Below are 21215 nucleotides of genomic sequence, written 5' to 3' on the forward strand. Positions count from 1 at the left end.
GGCCTCCGCACACGCAAAACTCATTGCCATTGTATTTGTTCAGTGGCTTAGGTAGGATTGCAACAAAAGGGGATTTAATCTGACTAGAAATTTCCATCTCAACCCATTTTTATGTCTTTTGTTTTTGGGTTAAAATATCTAGCACACCTTCAAATGAACAATCTTCATAATTGGAATACGCTTAAATGGAAGGAAGAGCTTAAAAGCAAATGGAATACAATTTAAAAAAAAATTTGTGCTCTAAGACTTTCTTCAATCATATACGAAACTTAAAGCCCCCTTTAAAATACGCCACTGTGTATATGTGTGTCCATATCTGTGTTTGGCTGCCACCGTATCTTCCTCCATCTGCCGGTATCTGCGTGTCTGTGTGAGTTTGCAAGGATATGCCAATTTATTGCACACACGAGTGCATTAGAGTGCCAGAGTCCTTTGGCAGTGTCTCGCTCTCGCTCCCCATCGTCTTGTCTCTTTCGGGTGCTCTACCGTCTACCGTCTACCGTCTCTTTCCCTGGCCCGAATGTTGGGCCAAAGTTTTTGTGTTCATTTGGCGATTGCGGCTGCTGCATGTCTGGCAGAAATTACTTAATCCTTGCGGTTTTCTGGAGCAGCAAGTGCATTCTGTGACCATTTCCCTCAATCCTGGATCCAATTCCTTCTCTCTGGTGCTTCTCCTTTCCGCTTCCTCATTCGTTTTCCCATTTAAAGAAATTGTAATTGGCATTTGTTGTTATTTAAGCAAGCTGGCAAAATCATTTATTTGTTCCTTTTAAAGTTCGCCTGTCCACATTGTAGGGCATTTTCAACTGGTTACTCCACCCCCGACTGGCAGCTTCTTTTTAGCCACGCCCACTGCTTCCTCTTCCGGGTAAATCCTGCTCCCCACGGCGACTGTTGACTGGCCCGTCTTAGCGCCTTTAAATATTTGCCAGGACCCTTGGCGGCCTTCTTCCTTCACGGTTCCCGCTGCCATTGGCTTTATTGCTCCCCGAATGGAGCGGAATCCTTTCCATCTTATTTGAGCAGTGGAAAAAAATAAGGATCTTTAGGAGAACCAACAAAATAATTTTTAAGTGGCTTTTAGGAAAGTATTCATTGCCTAATAATATTTATTTTGTATCTAATTTTTATTTTATTTAAATTTGTTTTTTTCCAATTCCTTTTTTTAAATAATTTTTGCTTTTTTTTTTTTAATTTTTTCAGTGCAGGACCTTCCTGGTCCTTCGAACTCGAATGCATCCGCCTGAAGAAGCTGTACCCTCCGTCCACATTGCAGATTACAAATAAATTATCGCTTAATAGTCTTTTTGCCGTTGCCTGTTGTTGCTGTCGTTCCTGGCCAGGAAACTTAAGTCGCTCCTTTTTATTTGTTGGGGTGAGGAAAGTCCTGCTTCCACTGGGATGTTTTAATGTGGTCGTACCCTTTGATTCATTTTTAAGGGGCGTGTTGAAAAAATGTAAGGAAATCAATTAGTGTTAACTAAAGAGATAATTTTATTTTACTTAATTCTTGCTTAAGTGTATCACATTATATGAGGCATTAATCCTAGACATTATATCCTAGATTGCCGTCGGTTTTTGGATTTCAATACAAAGTAAATGAGAACAGCATTTTTTTAATGCGAAGGTTGCATTAAAAAAACAGACAATGCAGAGGTTTTTTCGCTTGAGTACACACTGTAATGTAGGGGGTCTATAGACTATGCCCAGTCTCAGTGTCAGGATCTATAAAAGGTTTAGAATAAAATTCACAAATAGTTAACCATAGTACAACTCCTTTATTGTATGTTTCTTTATTTTTCAGTGTAGTTACAAGGATCCCTTGGTTTGCGTTGGCATTTAAACTGCATATATGTATATGGAAAGAGGTTTCAATTGAGTTCATTGAATTCGATTTAAAAGTGAAATGGAAATGGAAACGGGACGAGCGTATGCAGAATGAATGCATTTTTCGGCATGGGGCACATGCCTGCCACGTCCAAAAGAATTCGAAGAGCGTCCAAAAAAACAAGAAAAAAGTATAATTTTTAAAAATAAATGAATAAATAATGGAGTAAAGGGACCACAGAACATATTTAACGGCACTTTTGTGGTTGTTCTACAGAATCAAGAGTGGATCCAAAGTGGAAAAATAAAAAGGAAAACACATCAAATTTTTTATATTTTCTCGTTTATTGATGATGATTCGTTTGTGTTCTTATAATTCCATTGCACACTTAAAGGCTATTTACAATATTTGCTTGCCTAGACTAAAGTTAATTCCCTCGTGTTTTTTACTTATTTAGTTCATTAAACTCAGTGACATTTAATTACAATTATACACTCTTGTTACATTGCATTTTTAATCCTCTGTGTTTTTTTTTTCATTTTTATAAATTCTCACGTGCATTTCAGTTGCTTAGAGCTAGAAAAGTATTTCAACAAACGCAATAAAAACCGGAAAACAGAAAACACGCAATTCATCCTGTCGCCGCCATTTTGTAGCGGGCCGACTTCCGTGCGCCATATTGAAATGTCAGCGGCGTCAAAAGTCGCGCTGCGGTCATCCCGGCAGCCATTGCCATCGCCAGGAGCTGCAGATGATGCACTTTGCCATCCGGAATGCTGCCCACTGGAATTTCAATGGGGATTTCCAGGGCGAGTAAACGAGATGAAGAGTCAGAAAAAGAGAGAGAAAAAAAGAGACCACGTTGTTATTAATTTGCGTTAAAATTGTCAAAACAAGCAAGCGGCAGTGCGCGGTCTGTCATTCTGTCCGAAATCGTATTTATTTTTAATTAGCGGCCATTGACGTTGCGGTCAAGTGCATTAACAGCCACTCACATGCATGATTTTAATAAAATTAAAAGTACGTTTAAGAAAATCTTTAAGGTTTTAAAGATTTGTGTAGGGAACTTAAAATAGACTTTATTAAAGTCATTTCCTCACCCGATCTGGAGTTGGTAAGCTTCTGATTCTTGAGGTCCAAGTCGTCCCGAAAGAGTTGCGCTGTCATGGTGGCCTCTCGTTGCAAGTCCGGATACCGATCTATTTCCGCCACGCACCGCAGCTCCAGACCTAGTCGAGCTGGCGATATGGTTCGCTTTTGCTGAATCAGCTTTTGTAGTTGAAGTTGATGATATCGCGGCTCATTGGCGTAGAAATTCAATTGGGATACCACACGACGCATGTTGTAGTCGTGGGCAGCTATCGTGGTTTCTATGCTCGGTAATAGATCCACTATAGAGACCTAAAATTATTCAAAAATTATTTATAATAATAATAATATGCATAATATAATTGCCTTGCCTTTATTCCATTTATGTACCAGGTGATGCGGGTAAAAAGGCTGGAGAAGTCGGTGCTGCAATTAACTTGAACAAAATCGTCAAAGCGATACATGGAGTGGAAACTGCTTATAAGAGGATTGTTCTGCGGGAGAGCTGAAAATGAAAGCAACAAAAGATATTTTATAGTCTAGGTAACATAAAATGTCCCTGAAAATAGCTCTGAAGGATTGTAAAGTTCTGACAAATAACTTCTCCCCTGGCTGACTGCATCTCAGTTACGTCCTAAGCTAATTTTAAACGCACATTACACATGCAAATGGTGCACCTTGCTTTTTTTTTAGCTGCTGACGGTGCTTTGGGTTTTATGGTTGTTTTTGTTTGTTTTGCTCAAATTCTCTATTTGCTTTTGATAAATTTTTAAAAATATTTTAGCAACCGTAGCGCCGGGAAATGTAACAGCAGAGAGACTGCAGAGCCAGCGGCATGGCTGCCCCGCATCTACAAGATATTTATTTTATATCAGCGGAAAAATAGATGATCATAAAACACATGCAGAGAAACATCCTGTGGAGCAAAAGTAAAAGCGAAAATAAGAGGAAGGCAACACGCACAAGCTAAAAGGAACATGGGCGGCAACGGCAAGAAGGACGAGCCAGAAGGACGAAACAGTGGAGGCACAGGCAGTGGCAGTGGCGGAGCTTTTCATTTTAGCGATATCCTTTTTAAGCATAAAGTGCTGCCGTAAATCACAGAGCCGCACACAAACTCATGTACATGTGGGTGTAGAGGGAGTATAGGAGCAGAGCGGTGTGCGGGAGCCTGGGTGTTTGGGTGTGCGGATGCGAATCACATGCATCTCTTGGTTACATTTTATGAACGCGCCGCTGTTCCTCTCGCGAGCACATCCTGAATGGCTGGCTGACTCGCTGGCTGCATGGCTCGTGCTGCTTCACAGCTTATCCTGTGCGTATGCACCGCCCAAGCACCCTCCTTACCCTCCTTCCCACAGCCACTGGCATTCGCCTTCCCCTCGTTGGCCACTTTGCCGGCTCGTCGTATATGCAAACGGCGCTGTATGTTTCTTGCAGTTTTCTTCCCCCGTTGTTTACTATTAAAATATCACGGAAATTACACATTTTACTCTGTTTATGCTGTGCTGCTGCGAAAGAAGCACAGCAGCAGCAGCAGTCCGTGGAGAATTCCCTGACGCAGTAAAGGCAACAAGGAGTATACACCTGTGCACTGAAACAATTTTGTGGCGTGTATTAACTTAAAATAGGAATGCACTTTTTTCTATAAGATTTGATAAGCCGGATTAACCATTTTTATTTATAATAAGCAAGCTAGTGATTATTTTTCTTAGTGTTGCCGCATTTGCATCACACTTCGCAAATAGTTTTTCAACAAGTACGTCGTACTTGTGGATGGGTTGGATGGTGGGTTTATATATTTGGCCCACTCCAGTTAATATAAGACTAACAATTGGAATTGCATTTCATTACTCAGGTACTCACCCTCGACGCTCATGTTGGCATCGCGTGCAGTTAGCTGGAAATGGGGTGCATCTCCGGACACTTCGCACCTGTAAACGCCCGACGACTGGACGCCCAATAAATTGAGCTCTACGCGACAGGAGTATTCGTTGCACTCGTTGCCTCCATCGATCAGCCGCACCCCCTCCACATCGAACGGGATGTAAGTGGGTGGTGTGAGGGGCGAGTATCTGCGGAATGTGGAAGACAAAGATTGGGTGAGTGATGGATACAAATTCTGGATAGTGGTGGTATATCTAGCCTATAAAGTATTTAAGATTCGGTAGTTACGAAAGTGCAACAATGGCTTCTTAACAAAGATAATAATAATTATTTTCCTGTATTCTAAAATCTTGAATATTAAAGCTTTAAAAATCTTTTTAAAATGACGCCAAAATGCCAACACTTGCAAAGTGGCTGAGAGATGAGCTGGCAAAGTGGCCGCAAATTGCAAGAAACCCTTCGGAAGCTAACTGATAATCTGCAGATGTGTGTCGTAGGCTTGGGTTAAAAGCTTTCAAACCCATCAACGCAAACTGGCCAGGAAATGGAGGAATCGTTTCTCTTTTTCGCCACTCCGCAGACAAGTGGCTTACATGCACTCAACCTTAACTGATTGCCTATGTGGGTTCAACGTGTGGAAAGCCCGTCTGGAATGGGGGAATGCCGATACGAGGCGTTAGTGGGAGCCAGAAGAGAACTAGGAGCCGAGGGCAGCCCTTTAATTTGTTTGGTATTGTGGATTGATGCTCATTAATCCCACAAATGCCTCGAAACATGTAAAAAGCGGAATCCACAACAAAAAGTGTTCGAGTGGAAAACTTGTCCAACACACACACACAGACACAAACAGATGTCAAGTGGTATTTTCTCAACCCCTCCCAAGGACCACATAAATAAAATCCTGGCCGAAGTAAAAAAAATCGTTGCCTACTTTTCTGCGCTGCCGTTGTGTTGATAAGTCGCCTTTGAGCGCTACTTGTTAATAGCCATGATAGGAGTGGTGTGGTGAAGGGGCTCCAGGCGGGCGGACAGAACCGATTTCGCATTATTTGCGGCTTAGGCGGTAACTGCGGCAGCAAATCAACAAATTTGATAAGCAATATAAACGCCAACCACTGCCGTCCCATGCTCGTAACAAGGGGATTTGTTTTGGGACTGAATCCTGCTAAAGTTTTTCTGTTTGTTTTGGGGGTTTTCTGGAGAAATCCAAACTAGACTATACTTAAAGAAAAAATTTAAAGAAAGACTTTATTATAAAAATGCGTGGCTTTATGAAAGAATTTGTTTAATTTAAGTCTAATAAGGTTTGGTTTTCTTTATTTCGTGCCAAACAAGCTGAGAAACATACAAAAAATATTAAAAAATAGTTTTGGAAATGCAGGGAATGGGCAATTACCCGGTTGAAAAAACTCAAAAGTGGCAAAATGTTGCAAGGTTTTTTGTCTTAAAGTTGGGACTTGTTCTTTTGTTTGGTGCCCTTTGCGAGCTGTGTTTGCCTTAATTTGCATTCGGCTGGCAAGTGCAAGTGGAATTGCAATTGCAATTTGCCTCCAGTTGACTTTTACGTGCTGCTGTCTAATTAAAACTTTCGTTTGCCCCCTAAGGACCCGCTAACTGTCTCGCTGCCGTTCTCCATTGCCGTCTCCGGGTTTTTCCCTTCATATATTGCAGCTGTTAGTATGTGAACCAAAGTATCTGTGAGCTCTGCTCATTTTTAATTAAGCAAAATGCGAGAGGCAACTACTTGAGATTTTTCATTATGCCGCCCTCACAACACCCACAACCATTGAAACCGCGGAGGCATTCTAGTTAAAACCTGACAATAATCAAAGCCCTACCCTCCCCCTACCCACAATGACCACCCAGCACTTGTTGTGGCCAAGTTGCGGCCAAAGGGCCTTTTAATCATAATATTTGGCCAGCACTACCAAAGTATGCGCACTTTTGGCAATTAATTTGTTGTTTGTTTCGCTGGAAACGATGTGTGTATAAATAATAAATGCGAGATGAACAGCTCGAAGCTGTGAGGAGGTCGGTCGTTCTGTTTGGTCAAACATTTAAATTAATTTGCAAACATAAATTAATTTATTTAATAATTAATTGAGCAAGAAACTTGGCCTGACAATGAACATATTTGTGCGCTGGGCTGGCAAGGGCAGTGGTGAGTGCTGCGGAGTCAGAGGTCGGCGGGGAGCCATGACACAGATTCCCGTGCATCTGACAGCTGCGTGTTGAAATAAATATCATAAATTATGAACAGAGACTGTGCGTCTCAAAACGATCAGAATTCCATGAATATTATTTAATAAAATTGCTTAACTATTTAAGGAGGTAAACTCCAATAATTAAGTTATAGCTCCTTGATAGAGATTCCCAAGTTGATTAAAATGCAATTGTTTGATAATTGATTTATTGCATGATTAACGAACTCGAATGATAAGACTTATTTGGGATATTAAATTGAAAAGCGAGAGGAAAAATGTTTTTTTGGGTAACTATTTGGTAACTGTTTTTATAAGTCCGTAAATTTTATAAATCTGTGACGGACTGTATGTACAAGTTAAACATATGTAATGATACAAGCCTGACCATGACCAAAAAAAATTATGTGTACATTCGCACCCACATAGGCATACATTTCGTACTTACCTAAAAAACTCCTTTCCGTTTTTGTACCACTTAACCGAATTTAACGTGTGACCACTTATGTCATAGCTGCAGGATAATGTCACGTTATCACGAAAATCAACAATTTGTGGCACATTGATGTCAGTCACACGTAGACACTGAATGCGCCGCACAACTGTGCCACAGCCGGATGGAATTGGACCCAGAGTTGGAGTTGTTTGGTTGTTGGGATGGTCGGTATATTCGGGTTGTTCACATTGTCGGTGGCATATTCCGATAGCATAGCAGCATGGTGGCAAGGATGAGAGGAGAAAAGTGGTGGTAGAAGGTTAGTCTCGTGCAGCGAGATGAAAAACGTCAGATAAAATGATGAGAAATGCCATAAAAATGCTGAATAAAAAAGAGTAAATATGAAAAAGTGGCAACGAAATGAAAATGTTTTGCATTCGTCTGCCTTAAATTGAGGCATTAAACCAGTCCCACAAAATCCTGATGCCATGTCAGAGATTGTATGGTAATAAAAATTATTTTTTGATCCTTTTTGAAAAACATTTGGGCGAAAAAATCTTATTCTTTAATAAAAAAGATAAGTTCTACAAATCTTATTACAATTTGAACTTCAAAATTTATTTATTTTTTTTATTTGCACTTTTATTTACAGATTAATAAAGTAAATGTTCTTGAGGAGCATTTAAAGCTTATGAAAACTAAAATTAAAGGAGAAATTCGGGAAAATAAGAGCAAACTGCTAATTGAATGAACTTGTAGAATCTCCCGACACTAAAACTCAGACAGCGTCTAAGGCAACAAAAAAGCACGCTAAACGCTGCCACCAACAACAATGGTAACTACAACTGGTAGTAACCGCGTTCTGGTTTTTACAATTTGCAGAACGTTTTTAAGTGCAAACAGTGAAAGGCAAAAAAAAAAGTGGGGAGAAAATGCCGGAAAAAATGGTTAATATCATTAGCTGCAATGGGTTTTTGTCGTTGCTGCCACGGTGGTGATGCTGGAGCTTGGTGTGCTGTTTTTCCAGTTTCTTATATTTTCCGCTAAATGCCGAAGTTGCTGCTGCAAATTTCCATAATCTTGGCCCTGTCATGCCGCAGTTGAAGTTGCAACTTGCAATTGCAACTGGAGCACACTGCCGCATGATAAGCAAGCAATCCGCGAGACGACGCCAAGTGGATGCCGACAACTTGTGCATAATTTTCGCAAATCGCATTAGGTAAAAGCAGCAACAGCAGCTACACAAGCAACAGTAACAGCAACAGCAATAGCAACAGCAAAAGAAGCAACAGTAGCAACACTAGTTACAGCAACATTTGCAGTGGCAGCACTCGTGAATTTAATTTGTCGCAGTTTACAGTTGAAATAACTTGCAAGGATGTCAAAAGTTACAATTGCCGAAGGCAGGACGAGCAGTGTATTTATTTTCGGTGTGCTCACAGCCGAAAACCCCTTTGAGTTGATTTATGCACTTGAGAAAAAAGTTTTGTTTAGGCCTTGGGAAATTAGCACCAGATATCTTAAGAGATTCAATTCCTAAAAGAAACTACAATTAAATAAAAGTATATTAAAGTATACTATTGAGCTATTATAATTCTTATCTTCATCTTCAATTTTAAAGTGTATTGGAATTTGTGTGGAAGGGAAACTGGTTTAAACTTTCAATAGACAAACAGACAAAAGTGACTGGCTGCGATTGCAGGCGGAGCCTGATGCTGATTCCTATTCTGACATGAGTCCTTTGAAGCATGTCAAAGCAGCCGACAAACAACAAAACAGCAGCAACAGCAATAGCAACTCTAAAGGCAATAGCAAACGCAACAGAAACAGCAACAGCAATAGAAACAAGAACAACAATGGCAAACACATTTGCAAATGGCAGCGGCAACCGCAGCTTAATGACAGCCGTAGAGGAAAAGTAAATGGAAAACTTCACCTGCGCGACTGAGAACAGGACACAACTGTTTGCGGTTGTGCGGGTGTGTGTGCGTTGTCTTTCGCTTGTACTATATACATGTATATGTAAATAATAAAAATAAGTACATCAAATACAGACAAAACGAAACTTTTTTGCACGGCAATCAACGCACTTGAGCGAACTTTGCTGCCTAACAACCAGAACCAGCTTCAGAATCAGATTCTGAATCAGGACCAGAGGCTCAAGCCCAGGATAAGTATGGGAATGAGTCTGAGGCGTAGGGAGAGGTTCAGTCCAAGACTGAGAAACAACCAAGGCAGCACATAAATTTTTACTTGCTCATGTGCACTTTAAAAATCAGGATATTTTTTTAAAATTAGGTATTCGTTTTTTGTTCCATTTTGTATCAAAAGATATGATTAGCTGGCATATATTAAGCTATGGCTTTTTTAAAAGTATTTAGTGATCTCTTCCACCCATTTCCGTATCAATGGCATATACTGATAAAGTACATACATATTTTTTTAAAGTGTATTTTGTTTTTCCCCTCAGCACTCGCTCCCTTCCCATGGTCTGTCTGTCTGGAAGCATCTGTTCGCTTGTGGCTCATGAAGCTTCACAAACAAAGAAGACATCTCAGCCAGTTCTAATGAAAGTCAAGGGCCAAAAACAGTTCAATAAGCTCTTCTGCTTTGAAGACTTCGAAGGCTTCCCTTTAATATGGGGAAAAGCAAAGCCGAATAGTTGCTGAAGATTCCGAATGTACACAATTCGCCTATTTTAGCTGGCTGAGGGAAAATCCGCTTTAAGCATTTGCCGCCAACAAACGATAAACGCTCGAACAGACAAATCTGCAGTAAACCAAGTAAAAAGTAAGCAGCCCAAGGATCTAAAGGAAAAGCGATGGAAAAACGAGGGACCAAGCGTCTATAATTTGCATACAAATGCGGGGCCAACAAGGACAACGACAAGTGGGTGACTTCAAGTCCGGGATTGGATTCCGGGTCCGAGGTGGGAGTTTGTTTTAGTTTGGCTCTGGGCTGCGTTGCGGCAAACAAACACAAATAAAGATGCTAATCTCAGCAAAGCGCACTAGCTCCTTCGAATCAAAAATAGGAAAAAAGGAAACTTCTAGCATCTAAATGGCAAGCGAAACGAGCAACACGAGCTTGGGCTAGTTGGCCACAAAAAGCATGGCCGAGATTCTTCAGCTGATGTGCGTGGTTCTGTTGTTTATTTATTTTTTATTTCGTTCGCTTCTAGTTTGGCCAAATTCCATTTGGTATGCAGCTGTAAACGCGTGAACGTTTAAACTTGATTTCAAGGACCAACGGCTTCAAGCTTCGGCTTGAACTTGAGCTGCAGCTTGGATTTGGCTTTGGCAAGAGGCTTTGTCAGTATTTTCCCCGGCCAATCTGTCCGCCCAATTTCAAAAAGTGGGAGTGTAATTTTTGTGTGCAAACATGGATGAGACATCACATCGTTTACCCAGCCTCAGGGGGAAGGGGGAAGGGCACAAATGCGGAAGGACGGCAGAATGGAAATACGAGATGGCGGAAAGAGAAGTCGACATAACGCACACTTACTAAAATTGAAGACACTTATAAAATCGGCAATTTGTTTAAATAAACTTTATGGCACTTGAGGCAAGCAACTCCAACAGCCTCTGGTGTAGCCAAATATTTATTTTTGCAGCAGCCCCCTCCCCCTACCCATCATATTTTGCCCAACTGTTTGCAGTGAGTTTTAAGAGCGTCTATAAATTTTAGAAAAGTGCAAATAAAATACAGCGCCAGAGACTGCCTTGCCACAGTTTTTATTCGGTGGTTCTGTGGGGTAAATCCTTTAAGGCTCACAGCGGGATGAAATTGTCGCATTTATGTTTGGTTTATGCAAATGTCCTGGCATCGCAAGCGAGTGTCATGGCATTTGTCCTTGTCCTTGCCATTTGAGGTTGCTTCAACAATGCATGAACTCGTTAAAGAGTTCAGAGCTGTGGAAATGTGTGCATTGTTTGTCATTTTTTTACTGGTTCATTTTTGTAATAAATATGATTTGCATATCGCAAATTTGAATAACCAAAAATCGTTCAATAAATTGAAAAATAGTAAATGGGAAATATTCGATGCAAATTTCATTTTTAACCAGTGCGAAATAAATATGGTAAATTGATATAGTTGATGGAATGCATATTTCTATTTAGGACTGGGTTCGTGAATTTCAATTTCATACAATTGTGAATGCAAAATACTCATATTTGACAATGTTTTCCAGCTGGTTGCCCTGAGAACGTGGGAACTAATTTGTATTTCAATTATCATTCTAGGCTGGACCATTCGTCCCGGTTCATGCCCCAGCATCCATTGACTATGGAGTTCGTAAAGAAACTTTCTGTTTATCTCCAGCAGACACATTAAGGCTAATTGAAATTATTATTTTTATTTCGATGCAAAGTTCTGGTCGCGTCTCGGTTCACTTTGCCTTTCATTCGGCCATAATTAAGAGTGTATTTAAAAAACAATTTCGGAGGCATAAAATTAACATAAATTGATGCGGTCGAGGTCGGGTCAGCTGAGAGAGAATCGGGTCGAAAGGTGGCGACACCCAAACAAACACATTTATTGCTATGCTAATTCGTGTTCGGGTCACACAGAAGCAAAATGCACAATGGCGGCAGGCGGAAGCGGAAAAGCCTAAATGACTATGCCGTTCGAGTGTGCGTGCGTCTGTGAGTTTGGATGCCACAAAGTTGCCGAGTTTGTCGTAAAAAAGGTTCGTTTCCATGGCTCGCAAAAGGATTAAAAGCAAAAGGCAATAAAATGAAAAGTTTCAAATATTTTCATTATTATAACCGGCCGCAGCTTTAACTTACCCAGCAGAATGTGCACGACCAGCTGCAGCAGCCAGTGGCCCAGGTCCATTGTCCTTAAAGCTCCCGGCTTCCGATTGCGATCCTTTGCCTGGTCCCTGGCCACATGGAACGGTATCGGGATGGCGGGTCTGTGGGATGGCGTTAGCGTTAGCGGTAAACTTTGCTCTTTGGCCAAACTCAATGGCCGGCCATATTTTCTATTAGTCGAAACTTTTATGGAAAACTTTTTCGACCCTACGCGACGTCTCTCATGATTACATCGTCGTGTATCTACATAGATATAGTTTCGATATCGATAAATGCCATTGACAGGTCAGCATCGGGCCAATGAGCTAGAAAAATAAATGGAATGGAGGAGCCTTGTTACTAAAAAAGAAATCGATGGCTTTTTTGTTTTAAGGTTATTAAATTTGAAAACTTTTTTGGCGTCAAAGTCCAAAAAACATTCATCTGTTCGCCTCGCTTTCCGCCTGCACGTGTTCGACTTTTGTAAAGTTTTCGGTATGACTTTTTTTTTTATTAAACTTCTCTCGGTTTCTCTTTTTGTTATTTTTTTTTGCCACTGCATTTGTTTATTGTCATTGTCAGCGTTATTTAAACGTTGACAGTTTTAAAAAATTCACCGGGGTCCAACATCATCCAACCGAAAAAACAAAAAATTCAAAAATAGCAGACAACTTTGTCTGTCTCGGAAGCCAAAAATTCCAATAGGTACTGGCCGAGGTCCAGAACCAAGACCAGCACCAGGACCAGATATCTCAAAAGGATGAGGCACAAACTTCCGAGAGTCCGAGGTCAGGACGCTTTTGCTTTCTGCTTCGCTCCAGGCTCCAGGCTCCTGGCTTCGGGCTTTGTGGCACAAAGTCCTTTAATGCTCTAATCAAATTGTGGCTTCTTTTTTGTGGGCTTCCCTCGCTAATGTTGTTGTTATTGTTGCTGATGCTGTCGTCATTGTTTTGGTTTCATTGACGCGTTTATTAAAATTACCGTGGCAAAGTTTTTGCTGCGGAACGGCATTTTAAAAAAACAGACAGACAGGCAGCTGCCCAGTGGGGAGTGGGGAGTGGGGAGTGTTGGAATGGTCGACATCCAACCATCCGGATGTTTTTGTTACTAAAAATATTCGTTAAAATTGCAGGAGCCAGAGGAATCTGGACGGACAAATTATAATGGTGATTGGACTAGACAGGATGAATGAAATGGCAGCAGAAGGAAATAATGAAGGTAATGTGTAGGAGATAAATATTTGATTATTATTTCTAAAAATATAGCCATCTAAAACAACATTAAAGGATGTCAAGGCCAAGTACTATTTATATTAAACATTTGTTCATTGGCTTTGCTATAAAATTTTAATTTAAAAACATTTTAATTTAATAAAAATGCAATCAGGACACTGAAAAATTGGCATTGTTTTCCTAATCGAATTATTTCAATGAAATGTATGATCTTTACTGGCAAAAATTCGAGAGAATATCAATTTTTGGCAATCGGCTGCCATTCCCTCTAGTACAAAATGCCAATCAAACATGTACATAACAGATAACCAAATCAAATCAAAGACAAATATGTGAATTCTTTTCCCAAGTCAATGCCATCACAAACGCATTCCTCCATTCGACTTTTGGACATTGAGTAGCTGGCTTCGCAATTGAATGTTTCAGGATGCATCAATTCCTGACAATTATAAAATGATTTCTTGTGGTACTGACTTTCTGCAAGACACAAGAACACATCCCCGAGGCGTTCAAAATTTGCATGCCGTCCAATTATATTGAAAATATCAAATTAATGGCAATTTCAGATCGCTCTTGACATTTCCATTACCACTGACGTTTGAAAACCCAGCTGCATTTGCCAACCCAATTGCCTTTTGCACTTGTTTGGCATATCAATTTGCTCTCGATTTGTTGTGCATTAACATGGCGTATACGCAACATGTTTCCCATCGACGGAGACAATATCAAGTGCTCGCACACACACATCGAAATAATTGGAGCACACACACACACACACACATAATGGAAGAGAGAGAAGGAGAGAGGGAGTGAAAGAGGAAGACAGACTTAAACAGCTTTGCTTGGAGCCGAGTTAATTACTTAATGGCAATGTAATGTATACACATACATAATTAACAAACATTTCATTGACTGGCTTAAATGACATACACACACACCGCACACACAACACACATTCATGCTGGGCCACCTCTCTCCCTCATACATATACCCCACTCTATCGCTCCACTGTCTAAAACCTACACGCTGTCTGTGTCACACGATTTGCTGGCTCCTGAAATATTTATGAGAATTCAGCCGGCCGCTGCAGCTTGTGTTTTGGCCATATAGCCTGATTTGCATAAATGCATAATTTCACCGATCCTTTTCACTTTATTTCTTCTGCAGATTGGGACTCAGTTTGGCGGCTTGCCTTGTTGGCTTTTTTATATTTTATTTTTGTTTGGCTCACGTCGAAAGACAACAACAACATAACTAAACCGTACCGCTCTGCCCGCAAAGATTCGTCCTTCGTTCTGCTCCGCACCAAAGTTGCCGTAAAACTGACTTTGCCTAGGCTATTCCCGATTCCGGCACGGATTCTGCCACTGAGCAACTCTTTGATGGCTTGGCTATATCCTCGCAGGACCTTCGGCAACACGTCCACAGCATCGTTTCCCGCTCGCCTTTCACTCGGAATTCGCCGCCACCAGCAAGCAGAGAAATTCGCATTCGAGAAGAGAAAGCGCAGAGCGGCATCCGAACAGTTTGGGCGCGGTGGGTCTCTTGTACTTTCTCCTGTTCTCGTTCGCTGTTCCAGTTTATTTGTTTGGATGCTGCTCCAGTCGGCTTGTCGCTTTGTTGCGCCTGTTATGCTCCTGTTAACTTTTTAGCCAACAGAGTGGAGACTTTTTACAGAACAAGGAGATGCCACAACAGAATATGCCCAGTCCTTAACATATAATGTAATACAAATTTGATCAAAAATCTAAAAAAAAATTGGTTTCTAGATTTTGATGGAGCTTGATAGAGAATCGATCAACAAAGCGTTTAGGTATTCCGCTCAAGAATCGGACGAATATTGACAAAGATACAGCCTTCTCTGAGAACCATATTATCCCTACCATGCATTCTCCCAATTTTCTAGGGGCCCTAAAGAAAATTTGATGAAAAATCTAAAAAATATGTTTTCCCCAGATTTTGATGAGATTTGATATAGAATCGATGTACAAAGCGTTTAAGGTATTCCTCATTGTCCCCCCTGAAAATATGATCAAAAATATAAAAAAAAATGTTGTTTCTAGATTTCAATGGAACTTGATATAGAATCGATCTAAAAAACGTCAAGAATCGGATGAATATTGACAAAGATACAGCCTTCTCTGGGAGCCATATTTTCCCTACCATGCATTCTCCTAATTTTCAAGGGGACCCCTTGGAAAATTTGATCAAAAATCTAAAAAATATTTGGTTTTTCGATTTTTATAAAAGTTAATAGAGAATTGATCTACAAAGCGTTTAAGGTATTCCGCTCAAGAATCGGATGAATATTGACAAAGATACAGCCTTCTCTGGGAGCCATATTGTCCCTCCCATGCATTGTCCTCATTTTCAAGGAGACCCCCCAGAAAATATGAGCAAAAATCTAAAAAATATTTTCTTTCTATATTTTGATAAAAGTTGATACAGAATCGATCTACAAAGCTTTTAAGGTATTCTGCTCAAGAATCTGATTAATATTGACAAAGATTCAGCCTTCTCTGGGAGCCATAGTGTGCTACCTATGCATTTCACCTATATACATATATGGATTTACCTGTAGGGGCCTATAAGGAAATTTGTGTTAAGTGCATAAAAATGCAAAGTGATTATAATTCATTTTTGAAGGGTGTAGTATCAGGAGGAAAAAGTTACTGAGTTGCCAGTTAGCTGTTTATAACTAACTGAAAATGTTGGTCAAATCCACGGCTTAAACGAAAACCTTAGCTGCTTAGTGCAGTATTAACGGCGGCGGCCTTGTGCATCGAAGTAGACAATTGAAAACTGAATTTTCCGCCCACTCCTGCAGTTGTGGCAGCCAAATCCTATTAGCCACATGCCACTCTTTGTCGCTGGCCGCATTTTGGCCGGCAGACATGGCGGAATGCATCGCATAAGCCGCAGCTGCAGTTGCAGGCTCCACTCGAAAAGAAATGGAATTTCGCCGGCAAGCCGCTTAGTTTCTTATCGATTTCATTTGTTGTGCTTGGAAATGGGGTGCAGACTGGCCGGGGGAGGTGATGGCGGGGGCAGTAGGGAGCAGGAAACAAGCGGCAAATGGCTGCAGTTATCAGTCACTCGCAGAGACAGAGTCCCAGATGCTGCACATGGCAAGGCCATATCAAGGGTTATCCCATTCCTTTTAGTCCTGTCTGATCCTGATTGCGAGTCTGCTGCTCCTGCTGCTGACAGGCATGCTGATGTTAATGCTCTGCTGTGGTTTGCCGGCTTGCTGGGCACCTGCCAAGCTGATGATACATGCAGACTGTTTCTGCATTAATTCAAATCAGAGCACTATTTTTTAAACCTGGATTAATTCGGAATGCGGAAATAATATCACTTAAAAATGTTAACCATTTCCTCTTAAATGGCTTGCAAGTTCTTAATGAAATTGAATTATTTTTTTAATGAAATCCACTCAAATCAATTCAAATGCATTTTCCACTCAGCCAGGCGGTCTGGCAATAATTAATTTTTGTAAATTGACGTCACAGCCATTGGGAGCTTGTTAAAAATCAATAAAGCTTATGGGCTTAATGAGCTCAATGAGCGTGCTAGGTGGACTCCGGTACGCCTCTTCGCTTCGCTTCGCGTTCAGGCCCCTCAATTGTTCGGTGCCCATTAAGCTGATTTAATATTCAAGTATTTATCGAATATATTTCACACACTTTACCACCAACTTACATGGCCATAAACTGGAAATATTCGAGCATATTTATTTAATTTCAGGCATTAATGTCGCCTGTCCTCTCCAGGGATTTGTGCTAGGTCACGAGGTAAGCTTGTAAACTATGCGAATTGTGGCTCGATCCGCCTACAGTGAAGGAATAGGGTTCTATAAATATTAAACGATTTATTTAAAGGCTCATGTAGATTTCAATGATAATTAATCATAATTAATATTAAGAAACCTGGTAGAAGCCCTCGGGTTTAAATGTGTGAAAAATTTATTAAAATGTACACCAGAAAGTATGCCGAGGCAATGGCATATGTATGACCACAGAGAGTATCCCCCGGAAAATGGCCATGCCCGTATTTTTGCCGTTGTTGTCCCGCCGAAGCTCCTGCGGTAAAGTTTTTTTTACCCTGTTTTTTTTTTTTTTGGCAATAGCTGCATATCGTGGATGGCACGTGAGTTTTCCGTACCCAGCGCATGACTAAGGGACTAATGGCACTCTCACACACACACGCATACTTGTCACGTGTTTAGACTGCAACAAATATGCTAAAAATGTTATGCCAAAAGCCATGAAACTATGGGAAAGGGAGCTTGGGCGGCGGGGCATTTGGATTTTGCATTTTACAGCGCCCGAAAGACATCGGAAGCGGCAGTGGCATCGGCAACGGCAACGGTACCGGCAGCGCAGCTGCTAAACTTGGCGCCGTTTGTTGCCATTTGCGAAAATGTGCGCGAGTATTTTAAAAATGCATTCCCGCCCCCTCCAGCAACATCCCAGTCCAACCTCTGCATCACGTGTTAGCCAACTTAACCAAGCTGGGGCACAAGCATTTGCCACTTATGGTGGTATGATACTGACCTGGAAGGTGAGTGGATAGTTTCAGAATCTCCATTGAATATTTACTTTATTTGGTTTTTACTTTCGTTGTAATAGTTTTGTCATTTATATTGAAAAGCAAACTCCTTTTTCTAGACTTTAATAATATTCCTTAAAAATATCCTTTTAAAATAGTCCTTAAAAGTAGACTCGTGTCATATAGGCTTACGCTCTGACATACGAGTTTGCGGTGTCATTTTGGTTCCCACCGGGTTAATGGAGTCGGAACAGACGTGTTGTGTAGGTGGTCCTAACATGGCTAAGAATGTTGCTTTCTTTTTTATTATTTTTTCTTGAAATCTTCCATATTGGATAAACTTCAAACATGATCTGGGCAAATTTACAGCGAGCCAAAGTTTGGCGGCTAAAAGTTCTTGGCTCTTGATTTTTCATGAACTGCCGTCGTCTGGCGTTGGTGGCTCATTATGCGGATGGCCGGTCGTTGGGGAGGGGTGCTGGAGTCTCCACTGCCACTTGGCAAGACGCTTGCCACATTCCTAGGCAAATACTCGTAAATAAGCAGCCGCTGTGGCAACAATAACGGGACTATTGTCGCTGCGCCCAAAAGTATGCAGCGAAAAGCGAGAAGCGGAAGATGAAGACGAAGCCAAAGGAAGGAGCCTCGGCAAGTTTATTAAAAATCTGAGTTTCTACCCACGACCCACGCCCACTCCTTCCACCAACGCCCCCCCCCCCCCCCCCCCCCAGTGTATTATTATTGTTTTCCTACTGGCCTTCTTGTGCCTGTTTTATTTCATTTCTGCTGTGTTATTTTTGTTGCGATTTTCTTCGTTTTGTGATGTTTTTCGCCGACGGTTTGTAGTTTCTTTATTTTTTTTGTGGACTACGCCACTTGGCCAGGCCATCGCTACATGCACTTGAGTTTCATTTGCTTGTTCGCCAGAATGCCCCTACCATCTGCACCACCTTCTCACTCCGGCCCGATCTCAAAAACCATTGCAATGTCAGAGAGTGCATTAAAAATTGTAGTGGCCCGAAAAAGTTTTATGTACATTGCCAGAAAGAGCGCGAGCGGGCCAAAAGGAAAACCACAACAAAATGAAGTCGAAATGTTGCTGCCTGCTGTTGTTTCGCCTCCTGCTCCTGCTCCTGCTCCTGTTCTTGTTTTTGGACTTGTTCTGGGCCATTATTATTGCCCATGATGCTGCCGCTCTTCTTGTTGTTGCCGCGCTACAGTACACTTTGTTAAATTATGTGCAGCATTTGCAGGTACACTTTCTATATGCGCCGAATCAACTGGAGACCCCCCTCGCAAGTGACCTTTGTAAAAAAAGCCACTCCACAGTCCACCAATGCCCTTTCTCGTTCTAAATTTCGCGGGGCAGTGAACAAAATTAATTATTATTCGCATAAAAATCCGCCCTTAGTGCAAGTTTTGAATAACTACAGTGTATAATTATTTCCATTTATGCATATTCATAAATGGAAATTATTCATTCTTCCCATCTAGGGGATTCTCTTTCATAAAAGAATTATATATTTTTTGTAATAATCTGATCGAAGTTGGAATTAAATGAAACAGGTACTATGGTTTTTGGTTTTTAATGATCTGTTGTGTGTACTACTGATTGACTCTACCATAGTCGATTGAATATGATTTTCCGGCTCCCCGAACTACAACCTGTGGTAACTTACTTCCCACTGAAAGTAACTTAAACTAAGCACGCAGCTCCTTTCGCGTTGACACGCCCGCAACGAGGGCAAAACCGGGCTTGAAAGGCTCCAAAAGGACTTGCTCGCGAGGTTCCAGTTGATGCTGCTTGAGGCGTTCCTTTTCCAAGGCCAAGTTTTCGACGACATTTGCTTCCGAACTGGTTGCCCGCACAAAGGACACAAAGTATCCTCCGATTGTGAGAAAGTGGCGAGCATTCAGCATCAGGGATCGCACCTGTTCCGCCTGCGGCAAGTCACAAAAAATAATATCGATGGTGGCGGGCACTTGGAGGCGGTACTTGTACGGCATGGTAGCATCGTCGATGACGGGAACGATGTTCGGACGACGATCGGCTAGGGCGGTTAGCTGACGTGCCGCCCAAGGACCCTGCTCCACGGCATAAACCATTCCCGACTCTCCGATAATGTCCGCCACATGCGACACCGTTCGCCCAAATCCGGCGCCCAAGTATAGAACTTTGGCTCCACTTTTCAGATGGAGATCGGTAATTCCACCCATGATGCCGGCAGCCAGCTTGGACTGGAAGGGTGACCAGACCCGAAATTCACACCGTTTGCCCCTGAAGTCGGCCAAGAATCTTTTCTCGCCGTAATCATCGCTGCTGGAGCTGGTATTCCGGGTGAGCAACTGGATGGCATCGGTGTGACTCCGGCTTAAAAATACACCCCAGTGGCGATGGGACTCAACGGTGCTATGCGGGCTAGCAGTTAATTCCTTCTTTGGAATCTTTTCCTTGCTCGACCCTGGCTTATCCTGATTTTGGCATGGATTTTGATTCTGAGTCTGACTTTGCTTGGGCATCTGATTTTGTTTTTTAGCTTGCCCTTGCCCTTGTGCCTTTGGTCCCTTGACTTGTTGCTTAGGAGGTCCATGAGTGGTCTCCCCAGTTTTTCGACCGATACCCGGGGCCTTGGCCAGTCGAGCTTTTTCACGTCGAAACCTTCGTCTGGCGTTTGACATTTTTTAGAAATTATTACTAGCTCCAACTTCTAACAAAGAAATTTTTGTACTGAAACTCAAAAACTTTGAAGTTGATCTCTAGGATTGGAGATCAACAAGGAATACATTATTTAAATCGAACATTGAATTGAACCCAAGGTTCGAAGGCAATTATACTCTTTATTTTGTTTATTTCATTTTTTACATCAGTCAATAAAAGGAACACTTTTCACAAGAATCATAGATTAAAATAATATAAAGGATTATTTGTATGTTAAATCATTGACTATAAGCCAATTATAATTATTGAAATATTTATTGTTTGCATTGAATAATGCCACACTGTGCACAAAATTGAATTAATCATAAATTATTTATGCCTCAGTGCCATGCGAAAATTTATCAGCATATTAATGAAAGTAGCTGGAATATAATTAATAAATTAAATAAAAAAGACAGGCAAATGCAGAATCAGACATTCGTACAGATAACGAATTTTAACACTGCTAGAATTTGTATTTTGTAGAAAGCTGGTAT

The 21215-nt window shown here is 41.3% G+C and overlaps 2 protein-coding genes across 3 annotated transcripts; both read right to left on the minus strand.

The window, feature by feature from the left end:
* Nucleotides 1-2167: 2167 nt before the first annotated feature.
* LOC6499711 lies at nt 2168-14825 on the minus strand. 2 transcript variants are annotated; one of them, XM_001954046.4, is made up of 7 exons: nt 14735-14825; nt 12232-12563; nt 7454-7607; nt 4784-4992; nt 3289-3422; nt 2929-3229; nt 2168-2611 (listed from the first exon to the last, which is right to left on the minus strand). In XM_001954046.4, the coding sequence occupies exons 2-7, from the start codon at nt 12278-12280 to the stop codon at nt 2460-2462; spliced, it is 999 nt and encodes a 332-aa protein (XP_001954082.1). In that variant the 5' UTR covers nt 12281-12563; nt 14735-14825; the 3' UTR covers nt 2168-2459. The 2 variants fall into 2 exon arrangements, with proteins under 2 accessions (XP_001954082.1, XP_032305566.1); XM_032449675.2 differs by lacking the exon at nt 14735-14825 and adding an exon at nt 14493-14707.
* Nucleotides 14826-19590: 4765 nt separating this feature from the next.
* On the minus strand, nt 19591-20786 carry LOC6499710 (rRNA 2'-O-methyltransferase fibrillarin). Its single transcript, XM_001954047.4, has one exon. The coding sequence runs from the start codon at nt 20697-20699 to the stop codon at nt 19722-19724; it is 978 nt and encodes a 325-aa protein (XP_001954083.1). The 5' UTR covers nt 20700-20786; the 3' UTR covers nt 19591-19721.
* Between the last annotated feature and the right edge of the window lie 429 nt (nt 20787-21215).

The sequence above is a fragment of the Drosophila ananassae genome, chromosome 2L (assembly GCF_017639315.1).
Source record: "Drosophila ananassae strain 14024-0371.13 chromosome 2L, ASM1763931v2, whole genome shotgun sequence".
Lineage (NCBI taxonomy): Eukaryota > Metazoa > Arthropoda > Insecta > Diptera > Drosophilidae > Drosophila > Drosophila ananassae.

What these genes read in the sequence shown, in the direction of transcription:
- LOC6499711 (XM_001954046.4), bottom strand. Translation starts at nt 12,280, where the DNA reads ATGGACCTGGGCCACTGGCTGCTGCAGCTGGTCGTGCACATTCTGCTG. An exon ending in GGTCGTGCACATTCTGCTGG is followed by an intron (nt 7,608 to 12,231) that starts GTAAGTTAAAGC and finishes GCTGTGGCACAG; the next exon opens with TTGTGCGGCGCATTCAGTGT. An exon ending in GCTTACCAACTCCAGATCGG is followed by an intron (nt 2,612 to 2,928) that starts GTGAGGAAATGA and finishes TTGAAATTCCAG; the next exon opens with TGGGCAGCATTCCGGATGGC.
- LOC6499710 (XM_001954047.4), bottom strand. Translation starts at nt 20,699, where the DNA reads ATGTCAAACGCCAGACGAAGGTTTCGACGTGAAAAAGCTCGACTGGCC.